At 38.2% G+C, this 12,942-nt stretch overlaps 1 protein-coding gene across 1 annotated transcript; it reads left to right on the top strand.

Annotated features, from left to right (window-relative positions):
* The first annotated feature begins 10,069 nt into the window (after positions 1 to 10,069).
* LOC141914010 (beta-1,3-galactosyltransferase 5-like) lies at positions 10,070 to 12,396 on the top strand. The gene has a single exon (XM_074805254.1). The coding sequence runs from the start codon at positions 10,654 to 10,656 to the stop codon at positions 11,824 to 11,826; it is 1,173 nt and encodes a 390-aa protein (XP_074661355.1). The 5' UTR covers positions 10,070 to 10,653; the 3' UTR covers positions 11,827 to 12,396.
* Positions 12,397 to 12,942: the final 546 nt, after the last annotated feature.

Below are 12,942 nucleotides of genomic sequence, written 5' to 3'. Positions count from 1 at the left end.
ATTAATCAGAGATCTTTAATCACACGCGATCGATCATCAAATTAATGGACACCGCGTAAACTCACTGTTGTTGTCATCCCGTGTCCGACAGCAAATAAACTTTTCATTACATCAATGGATGATTACATGCAGAGGTCTATCATCCGTCGCTGTTTGTGAACCGAGTTCTGGAAAGGTCAGTGCACTTGCTGCGCTGCCAGTGGTCAGCAGCTTAACCGCGGGTACCGAAAGCAAATTCTATATAATCAAACCTGCCCAGATATTAATTTACGATTCGTTATCACTAATACCTGGGACGTAGTTATTGAGATTCCCTGTAGTGGTTAATTGATGGGTCGCGCGGTGACAAAATTGACCCCGAATTAGGTTTATTTCATCGGTTTCCGCGAAACTTGACCACTAGAGCCATGCTGTTTAATATCGATCGGTGCCAAACGGGGTTTTAACGATTCTTGGCCGCCTATGCAGGATTCGTACAACATTTTGACGTGTTATTTTCAAAGCCACACATTAATAAACTTTTAAGATAGTTTTCTTTCCTAGTCCCCATTTTTTCATGTTTTTAGAACAATTCCAGGAGGCGGTCTATCCGTATACACCAGTAAATAAAAAATGGCCACATCTACCGAGGAGGAGAATACGGTATTTTGCACCATCTCCTCTTCAATGTCACGTGTCAAACTCGTTTGTTGGTCTCCCTCGCTCATACAAATGGAACTCATATTTGACTGTTTAATAATTCAACGCACACAAATGAGAATCTGAGCGGTACGCTTACAGATTACAGATTGAACCATATCGATCTGTCCTTCCAGTTCTGTTACTGCTGAGATTTCATCTTTGAGACGATTTCAACCAAAACCATCTATCGACCATTGATATACCACACCATCAACCATTATACCACACCATCGACCAATACCACACCATCGACCATTGAGATACCACAGATACCACACACCATCAACCATTGAGATACCACACACCATCGACCATTGCGATACCACAGATACCACACACCATCAACCATTGAGATACCACACACCATCGACCATTGAGATACCACACCATCCACCATTGAGATACCACACCATCGACCATTGAGATACCACAGATACCACACACCATCAACCATTGAGATACCACACCATCGACCATTGCGATACCACAGATACCACACACCATCAACCATTGAGATACCACACACCATCGACCATTGAGATACCACACCATCCACCATTGAGATACCACACCATCGACCATTGAGATACCACAGATACCAAACACCATCAACCATTGAGATACCACACACCATCGACCATTGAGATACCACACCATCAACCATTGAGATACCACACCATCGACCATTGAGATACCACACCATCAACCACTGTTAATAGTTAAATATGCTTGGTCCCCATATTCGTAGATTTACACATCTGAAGCCAGCTCGGTTTAAATCTCCAGTACAAATTGTCCTTGGAAAAAGATGTGATTTCTGGAAGAAACCATTGTGGAGTAATGTTCCCTGATGATTTGGCTGAAAATTGATGAATTGTGTTTTTCTGGTTCTAGAGTCGAGTAATAAGATATTGGACATCGTATTACACGACAGGGTAATGTAATGAGAACATGTTCCGGCAATGCATCATTTGAACATGAGAACAAAGCGCCGTTGTACAAAACGGCGTTTATCAGAGTTCTGTATTAATCGACTCCTTATTTGGGAATCACTGCCCGTGATCTAAATAAAAGAAACACAAAACTATGCCTTGCGATCAAGTTGTGCACTGAGCCCATCAGGAATCTGGTCCAGTTTACTATCTAACTCCTCGTCACGAATACCCGTCATATTTTTAATTCTACAACTTATTTGACTTGTTTATCAACTTGATTTGTCTACGGTTTGTTTTACTCAATTTGGTGGCTCCGACACTTAAAACCAGTTTATGACGAAGACGAATGCAACAGTTTAATAAGATGACGGATGACAATGATGAATTTTTAATTTGTGTACGTAAATTTGAATATTGAATGGAACGTCGCAGCCCGTTTACTGCAAAAAATGCAATAAAGATTATAGTTTAATTATATTTCCGATTGTCTTTTTGATAAAGAGAAACTAAAATGAATTCTTGATCTTGCCAAACCGTTACCTACATCTTGATAATACAATATAATACGAATTCTTTGGAAGCCCTGACGATAACTGGACCAACTGATCATAATGTGATATTTTGAAATAAACAAATATTACATAAACGAATTCTTGACAAAACCCGTTACCTGAAGCGATTTTCAGACATAATACGAATTCCTTGGAAGCTCAAACGGTAACCGGACAAACTGATCATATGAATCTAACAAATATAACATACATGAATTCTTTATCCCGTTCAGCCGTTACCCCCAATGCCTAGATTAATTCTTTAAAGCTCAAACGGTATCTTCGGTCTTTTCAATCCGCCTGATCGACAGTAGTTTGTTGTTCGAACTCTTCTGGTAACAGTCGCTACAAAGATCATCCGAACGGTGTTGTCAGTGAAATCACTTGAACTTCAAAAACCAACAGGATGGAACTCATACAGATTACTATGTTTACAGCTGCAGTTCTGCTGGTTCTGTTAGCTCAGGGATAGGTGTATTTAGGATTCACGAATACCCGTAACCCAACATAAAAATAAGCGGTAACACCACATTAACGTCATGCCTTGCAATCTGGGGCGGGCGCAGGAAAACCATGTTAGTGCTAACCGTGGTTAGTAAACTGTGGTTAGGCATAAATGGACGCAGGAAAACGCTGTTAGATAACCATTGTCCTCGTGTGGTCTCTTATTTCAATCTGGTTCGCCTAACCACGGATAAGCCCCTAACCACGGTTAGGCTAACAGGGTTTTCCTGCGCCCGCCCCAGGTTTGGACTTATGTCACGACTGTGCATTGTGCCCATCAGGAATCTGTACTGGCCCAGGAATGGAAATGCAACGGTTTGAGATACAACAGTGCGGACACAAACCGGTTTAAAACAAATGCAATTTTTCAGAGTACATGTACATTCACACGTAGACGCACCACTCGGGTAATTTTAAATCTATATGCGTTAAATTTGTTCTTTGAATCGAACATTCTCTATAAGCGACTCATTCAATTCAAACTTCAATTATACTTTTGATTATTATTTTAGATTGAATTTCATTCTTAATAATCAGGGACCGGCTGCATAATCATGGTTTAGACTTAAGACCAGTCTAAGACCAACTTTGTTATATAGCTATTCTAACAAATTGAGACCGGTCTTAAGATTTAAGACCACTTTTGGACTTAAGTCACGACTGTGCAACTGGCCGCAGAAATATAAATGAACTAATCATCTCGTCTTACCGTAACCAACTTCTAGATAATTTTAATACGAATTTTTTGGAAGCCCAAACGGTATCCTCGGTCTAACTATTTAAATCTCCAATCCGCCTGATCAGTTTGTGGTTCGAACTCTTGTTTCTTATTTCGATTGCTTATGCGAATGAATTCATTTAAACTGTTACCTGGACTGATTTTCAGAATAAATACGAATTCCTTGGAAGCTCACACTGTAACCGCACCAACTGATCATACGAATCTAATAAATATAACATAAATGAATTCTTTATCTTGTTCAGCCATTACCCCCAAATGCTTGGATTAATTCTTTTAAAGCCCAAACGGTATCTTCGGGTTTTTTCAATCCGCCTGATCGACAGTAGTTTGTGGTTCGAACTCTTGTGGTAACAGTCGCTACAAAGATCATCCATCGGTGTCGTCAGTGGAAATACTAAAACTTCAAAAGACCACAGGATGGAACTGATACAGATTATTACTTTTACAGCAGTTCTACTAGTTCTGTTGGCTCAAAGTAAGTTCGTTATCTATAAATATTTCAATCTTTTTTGAGAAAGGATTTTATTAAAGAAATTATCTATCATTTGATTTACTATAACAAATTTCCCCCAATTCTGATACCTTGGCATTTCATTTTCAGGCACAGTCGTTGTTAGTTTGATTTGTGCCAGTTGTGCCTACCATGATGACAGTAGTGGCGGTAAGGCTATGTATATTGATGTGAAAATCGTTGCAGACAAACGTAAGTTTATTTTGGTATTGTGCACAGTACATGTGTCATTAGTCAGTTGGTGTGGTGTTTAATTAAACATCCTACGCATTAATTAAAACATCGATGGCGGGATTTGTAGCTTTGAAATTGATACGAAACCCTGTTCTAGTATACAATTAAGGACCGAGCAAAATTCCGGTGTCAGAGAAGACACCCTTCTTTCACCTTCACAACAACTATCACGATACCATCGCCACTGCTGCGGTTGCACCCCCCTCCCTTCAGTGTTGTCTCACACTCGCGCTGGATTCCAACATGCACATGACGAGATGCAAACACTAGTTCGACGAGATTGTCCTTTGATTTTATTTCTATTTCAGTTGGATTGCTTGATTGGCATACGGCAAATGGAACTGGTAAAGAACCATATTTTACCAAGCAATGCATGCGCGATATGTGGGAACTCGTGGGTGAAGTTGGAAGTGACGGTGATAGCGACAAAAAGATGGTACGCAAAGACGTCGAATATCAGTACTATAAGGATCACATAACCGGCATCGAATGCCCCGAAAAACACGACTGCGTGGTGAGTGCAGCTAACAATACTCTAGGGGATGGGTGTCTGGGGTACGATCCTTCACGTCATGTGTCAAGGGTCATGCACACATTCTTTTGAATACCTTAAATCGAATGTTAAAAATGCCCAGTAGTGACGCAGTGCAATGAAAATAAATCATCGTTTTCATATCCGTTTTACACCGTATCCGGCCAGGTTCTACCAAAAGGTCGTCTTTTACTCATAATCGGCAAAGAAAAGTCCATCTTTTCAAATCAACCAAATTAATAGATTCCAAATAAGTAACGAGACGAGTAGTACTGAATCACTCATTCACCTGATGAAGCTTCTATTCATTAGAAGCGAAAGCTCGTGCGTCAAATAAATAGTTAGCCTATACAGTACTACTCGTCTCGTTACCTATTTTAAACCTGGTTAACACGGCTACTCTACGAATATTAATAGATTCCGTAACTACCGGCTCATTTTCAATTGAATTTGAACATGATTTTCAAGCTTCCAAATCCGAAAATTATCAAACGAGTAACCGGATAGAGATATAAGATTCCCTTTTTCACTCAGTGTATGGAAAATTGATTTACTAATCAGACAAGTTGACTCAAATTCAAGCGTGATAACCGATTGCCACTAGCGATTCTTGCGGATTATAGCCGATTCCTCGCTTCCCTCAGTAGCCTTACCGGTATTCCATTACATTAGTATAAAATAGTTTTTCGATGATAATAAAAAAAAACATAGTACTAGAAATAAAAAGAGATTAACATGATCGATGGACCGGGAAAATATGATAAAATGTGAATTCGGAAAATCGAATAAAGAAAATGTGAAAACCTTGATCTGACGGTTAAGAGCAAAACTACAAAAGAACAAGCGGCTAGTCACTGTTTCAGGCCTATCTAATTGAACCGTCTCGCTGCACGGTGACCAGTCCGCCTTCAACAACATCATGACAAACAAAAATGCACATAGCTCGCATCGCTAGCTAGGCTTTGGTTGATTTGTTGTTGTTGCCTTTTTTATTCAGGAATTCCAGTACAATAAAGATCTGATTATTCGAGGCTGTATGCCTGAGAATCCTGTTAAATGCTTTAGTACTATAGAGGTTAATATCTGGGACATCGCCGTGCTGTGCTGTGACGATTATGACATGTGTAACAGTGCTGCCACCTACAGGATGAATATGATGATTTACTCTGCGGTTTCTGTGTTTGTCTGTTATTTCGTTTTCTTCAAATAATCGATTCTGTTAATTCGACTCGCAACCCCGGAAATTGAAATATATTTTGCTTTTCAGGTTTTACTTTTAAATGAATGATTGGATCAATGCTAAAATCAGATTTACATTTTAATCGAAGCGACGATTTTGGAAGATTCCTTTTCAACTATGGAGGCTAATTATTGATTGCTTTAATTTTAATCTCTTCTGATTCGAGTTTCACATTAGAAATGCTTGTGTACACGGCACAGAATGATGCCATTCTAGAGCAATGCAATGAATTAATTTTCATTTTAATACTTGGAAATTTATGAATTTCAAATCAACCTTAGGGCTAGATATTTATTGCTTTACTTTCTGTTCCGATTCGAGTTTCACATAAGATGCTTACATACACGGCAAAGAATGCCATTCTAGAAATATCGTTCGAACGAATTTGTTTTCACAGTCGAAGTGTTGAAGTACAACATTTCAAAACTGTTTAGTATTTCATTTTTCAGTCATCAAAAGTAACTCAGCCCGAGATGGGTTTGGTATAGATTACATTCTCGTTTATTTCAACTGATTGAAATTGTTATTCATCAATTAAATTGTGTAAATGGTTTTATAAATCAATCGCATTATTTGAATATATTTTATCCGTTGGAGTTTTATTACTTATTCAAACACATTCAAACATGTTTTCCTATGCACAGTTAATGAATAATCCCTGAGTTGTTGATATCTCAAATTCATTATCTCATGATATCGAGATTAATCTATATCTCATCATCAGTGAAATAGTAACTTTGTTTTTTACTTTGTTATTCTCCAGTTTTGCATAGGCTCAGATTTCAATAGATTTACATACATTACTGTTACAGACGCTTCATTTCATATGTCTTTTATTCAATGTAGAATTTCATCTCGTAATTGTAATTAGTTATTTTAGCATTAAAATTAATCTGTTTTCAATGAATTTTCATGTTTTGAAGAGTTTCGTTTTATTTGAGATGTATAAATTCATTTTCACGCGATAGAGTAATATTGCTTAATTAAATGCACGAGAATTATTTCCGGTTTTGTTTATTTCTTTTGGTTGATTTGCTTCAAACCTGGACGTTCCTAGATGAACCAACCCCCGAATAATGACCTAGCCGTAGGTCTTTAATACAAAAGGTAGAGTCTCACAGAATCTCGTGCCTCCTACCAAGATTCATGTTTCTAAGGTTTCGAGATTTCAGCTAAATCTCATCATTAATGAAACGAAAATGATATAAATCTATAAACGATATGAAATCAGTATGAATTTACACATCATATCCAACTCTGATTACCGAGAATCAGTCTAACAGTCACGTCTGCCATGCCACTTGCCTGTCAACAATGTTTACCCCTTCACATTGACCCTACCAAATAAGGTTCTCCGTCGCTAGGTAACGTTTGCTTAAAACCGAAGGTTACCGATTGGCCCCGATTGCACTCGTACCGTCTAGGTAATTTGCGTCACTGATTAATTTTTCACAATTGCACGTTGTAATAATAGCCGTGCGTTGGAAGCGCAACGAACCGGCGTGCTGATGGGCCATTAGAGACGATAACATAACGATATACATTACGAGGATCGGTGACGCTATCGAAATAAAACAACGCGCAGCTATAGTAACAATATCCCACACGATTTACACAAACACAAACGCACGGATAGCGAGCGATGAGAGTGTTATGTTTTGTGTCGATATATCGAGTTTACCATCATCAGCATCAACATTTTTTGATATATCATTTATTTTATCGACGATCTCGTCTATAACAGACGATTTAATGACCTCATGATTGTTTGTTAAAGTTATAGATAAATACTGTAGACTGTGTGAATATCTACCTTTTTAGCACTAAAAGCTTTCGCGGATTGTATATAAAAGTCGCCGAACCCATCGATTTTATACGTCACCATGTACGTTTAGGACCTGCATAAAATGCATGTTACATTTCTTAGTGAGAAAATTACGATGCAAATTGGTTTTAAACAGTACAACCCCTTCCATAATAAGATGGCTAGATTTTATTTTCATAGAACATTATCACATATCCTAACAATTTCTCTTACAAAATATTGCGCTGAACTATGAAGGACTCTACTAGAGCCTGAAGGCTGTAGCTCTGTATACTGAGCGGACGAGGAGCCCTGCTGATGACTATGAAACGGATGATGATAAAACAATAATACATGGTATATCTATGGTAAGCTATTTTCTAAACAACATACAACATACAATGATATGGCTATTATATAACATAAACTATGATAGAATATTTTAGGGGATAAGAGAAGTATATTCAATATCTATTGATGAGCTCTTGGCGATGCAAATGGGTTTGAACCACAGTGCAAACCATTCCATAAAAAGATGGCTAGTTTAGTGGTACAAATTTCGATGATTTAATATTTTTGTAAATATTGTCAATCAGTTTTGAAAACAGCCGCTGTTTTATCATATAACCTCGAATCTAATGTCACTTTGTACAATTCCTAGGTTTCGTTCCTTGTAAATCTTAATAAACTACAGTAGCTCAAGAAATAAAGTATTGCCGAACTATATTCGGATATAGTCGAAACGTCGAATAAACTACTAGATCAAGCAAACATTTTCGGACTTTTTATCTTTTCGTTTTAACTTGTGGGATTTTCTTTATGTCATCGTCACAATACGGATATAATGTTTTACCAATGGTTAGGCTAAAAATGATTTTTCCACTTTCGCAACCAGCTCAAGTTGACCATCCAGGCAGGCAGGTGTATCTTTGTTATCATTTTTTTTTCAAACACAGATTTGCACCAGGCAGGATTTCATTTTTATCAGAACAATTTTATGAAATCTAATTGATAAAAAAAAGATTGAAATTGCCAAAAAGATGATCGACGGGCGACCTACGCGTGACACTTAAGTAGAGAAGGAGTTAAAAGAACAGCGTGAACGTGGCTCGTGGAATAGAGCTATCTGGGGAGTGAATTTCAGAACATCAACACTTCACAAGAACTACAACAACAATTACTACTTCACTTGATGACTATAAATATGTCATTTTATAATCTATTGAAATAAGTCTGGAAATACTATATCAATCGATACTATACGTGCGTTAATGGGGACATGAAAAATGTATATGCGAAAATAAACGAGCGTGGTGAGAGGGAGAGGAGGGCGATGGGAGATAGAGAAGGGAGAGAGGGAGGGCGGGGGAGGAGATAGGGGAGGAGAGAGAGCGAGACTGAGAGAACTGAGTTTATTTTTCTTTTTAACCCAAAATCAGGCATTAACCTAACACTGTCATGAATTGGGAAACGTCCGTATAAAGGTTTATAGTTTAGAGCTTACCCATGGCGATATTAGCGCGGCACATCGCTAACCCCAATAATGACTGAAATAACTTCATTGCTTTATATACTTTTTTTGCATATATTAACTTTGAAATGTCATATTATCGTCGTTTTTGGTAATCTGTACGCGAGAGCTGCTGCAAACAATTGTTCATAATTCATGAATGACAGCATTGCAATTATGGAATTGAATTTTCTAAATTCTAAAAGTCAAATTATTCTCGCGTATCAATCTGTACACAATAATCATTTAGAATTATACCATTTGTATTTGAAAATTCTAGATTTTCAAAATTGTTGTAACCGTTATTAACATAATATTCTGTATACAGAAAATTTCAAGACACCCGTATTACTGACAGAAAATATTGGAATGGGAGGATGTATATCTACGAATTGCTCCATTTCATCGAGGTAGAATGAGGATTGGAAGTTCTTCGATTACGAAATTGAGGTGATCTATATATCTATAACATCACTTACCTACCTGCTGTTTTTAAGGGGTACAATCCGTTATTTGATGAAATACAAAAAAAATTCATCGCATCCTAAATTGATGAAAAAATTCCATCTTTGCAATATCGAAATGTAGCGCGTGCGTTTATTTCCGGTAATAATGAAAATGTGAAATCTCCGACGCGCCACAAACTCGACGCTAAACGTGCATCACCGATCGACGGCAGCGACACTATGCGGATTTATCGAAAATCATCACAGTTCAGTGTATCGACAAAAACTGCATCATGCTAATAATAAAACAGTGTCAAAATTCCCGGCAGGTGTCTCCTCAACTCGTTGAAAAACGATTTTATGTCGACTGAACAGTCATGATATCTCGGTCGATATTGAGCTACATACTACTATAGCAACGCAAAAACACAACTGGTGACGCATAGGCATTGTGTAAAAAAACAGATAAGCCGGTAATTGGGGACCGCAGTAGCTCGTATATAGGTTTATGCCGACTTCATTGCTTATCAGGGGCATATATAAGAAACTACACTGTGTATAATACTAAGAATATATGAATGACTATTCGATGAAGTGACACTTGCAACTATCTACCGAAAAAAGGGGGAAGGTAACAAAGGAATTCGACTCAAATATTCTCAATCGAAATTACGAACAGACTCGAAAATGGATTATGGCACTCTCGGGGATTATAGTATCGCGGTTGTCGTGTACATTGAGACAGTCCAACAGTATAAGCAGTAAAGAATGTAACAGCCACACCCATAGTGAGAGACGTCTGAGGTGAGCGTTCAAAGTTAACGTGTTTAACGCGCATTCTGTAAATGAAAAGTTGGGACACCAATCAAACAAAATACTTGTCCTTGTTGAGTGGCGGTTAATCGAGGATCTATTCTGACCCTCTTTAGGTAAAGATATCGTATAAGAACGACACAGTAAGATATGTTGCACGATAAACCGATTACATCACGTTTTGCTGCAATCAGCAAGACGGCGGGAGTGCATTTACATTACGTAACACGCTACCTACCGGCGCGTCATCGGTTTCTATCGATTTGTGCGACGGTGGTCGTTTCGTTGCTTGTCATTGAAATGTATCTGACAAAAAATTACGACTTCCTTGACGACCCCAATAGCACTGGCGTAAAAATTGGTCATCAGCCCTTACGCAACGCTGCACAGGAAGACTGTTTAGTACGGGTTAATTTGGCCAAGACGACAGAGTCGCCCCCTGGTAACGGGCAAGAATATAACACATGCATTACACTACTTGAAAATGTGGCCGAGAAGGATATATGCAGTGGCGCCACCAACGGTAGAAAATTGAACTTTCTGGTGTATATTCACACAGCTGTCGTAAATTGGAGAAAAAGGAAATTTATACGAAAAAATTGGGGAAGCCTGGCCAATCAGCGACGGTTCCGTTTTAGGGTCGTATTTTTTATCGGTGTCGATAGAAAGACTCGTTGGTCATTTTTACCGGCACGGTGGAGCGCTGCTATGGAACACCGAAACAAACGTTTGTTACGCGAGGAGATTACCGAGCATGGTGACATCGTTCAGGCTTCGTTCGTCGATTCCTACCGCAACATGACCTTGAAAGCGCTCACAGCCATGAACTGGATCAGAAAATACTGCCGCCAGGTGGAGTATATAGTCAAACTAGACGATGACGTACACTTGAACGTGCCTCGATTATTGGAAAAAATACCGACATATTTTTCACCTAAATCAACGGATTCGAACCCGGGGCCGCTGGGATTAACCTGTAGCGTGGCTTCGAAAAACATAGCGATGCGCGATAGATCTCTGAAATGGTTCGTCACGCCACAAGAATATTCGGGCGAGTTTTATCCGGAGTACTGCTACGGTTATGCCTACGTTTTACATATCGATACGTTGCTACTTTTGAACGAAGTGGCTCTTCGCACCGTGCCAACATTCTGGATCGACGACGTGTTCATTACCGGAATAATCCGCCAGGTGGCGGGACTGGCCATTCGTAATATATCGGACGAATACAAAGTAGTATCGTTTCGACCGTCCATCTACACTGGTAGCGCCTACTATGAAAAAACCATATTCAACTTGGTACACAGAACAACAGAAATATAGGATAATTTATCGTTTATTGTTTGAGTAATATGTTCTTATATCAAAGCGAAGAAATTGTAACCTTGGATAGATATTAGCCTTGGTTACCATCTATCCAAAATAAAAAACAGAATCGTGTTTCTGATACTGTACGTATAACATGTTGTATATCGGACCTAAGAATAAATTTCTGCCATAATTTTGCTCAAACCACAAATTACCCATAGAAACCGGAAGATACAATCGAACCCCCAGGGAGGAAAGAATTTGTAGTCTCAGTGACACTGAAGATGTTGGGACGAATTTCATCACGTCATTAAATGCCCTTTTTTCCGAAACATCAGCACTAAATGTTTAAAACCATATTTCAGAACTAGACCAAGCGTTTACAAATTTACCCAACTAATGAAAACTAAAGGGAAACAGCTTAATCAACTCACCAAATTTATCAAAACTGCTTCTAAATTTCTCTAACCATTTTTGTATATGTTATTGTATGTTTTTGATTTTGATGTATGTGTATGTGCGTCTATGTATGTTAATTACCTGTTAATTGACCGCATTAATTATTGTAATTGTTATAGATTGTGATTTTGTTTTTGTGCTCTAAGCAATTGTACTTTGTCGAGCAATAAAACATATTCTATTCTATTCTGTATTGTCTTTTTTGCTCTAAGCAAATGTACTTTTGTGAGCAATAAAATATATTCTATTCTATTATATTCTACGTTACTGTTTCTACGTTAATTTTCCTCTAGTTTCTATCATCACTGATTACTTAGATTAGTCTCTTTCTTTATGGATTGTAAATATATTTCATAATCTCTGTCGCAACCCAGTATTCCTGGAGATGACTATTAGGATAGAGTCGAAACGTTGAATAACTTACGAATTCTAGGAAACATTTTCGGACTGTTTTTTCGTTATCATTGTGGGATTCCCTCTACATCAATTCAACACGGATCCATAGTGTTTTATCATTAGCGATGAATATCACCACTTGCGTTCCAGTTTGCGAACTTTTCTCCGTTCTTCGGTCAGGGGAAAACACACTTTAAGGCGATGAAATAGCTCCTTTCTCTAAGCGGTACTATAGGTTGTCAAGAGCAGCTGACACGATATCGTTGCATTCGGCAC

This window comes from Tubulanus polymorphus, chromosome 12, assembly GCF_964204645.1.
Source record: "Tubulanus polymorphus chromosome 12, tnTubPoly1.2, whole genome shotgun sequence".
Taxonomy (NCBI): Eukaryota; Metazoa; Nemertea; class Palaeonemertea; order Tubulaniformes; family Tubulanidae; genus Tubulanus; species Tubulanus polymorphus.
Note: the sequence above shows the minus strand (reverse complement) of the source record. Positions and strands in the feature narration are given on the sequence as shown.

Bases quoted from the DNA above. Each gene is read 5' to 3' on its own strand.
- LOC141914010 (XM_074805254.1), top strand. From the start codon at position 10,654: ATGTTGCACGATAAACCGATTACATCACGTTTTGCTGCAATCAGCAAG.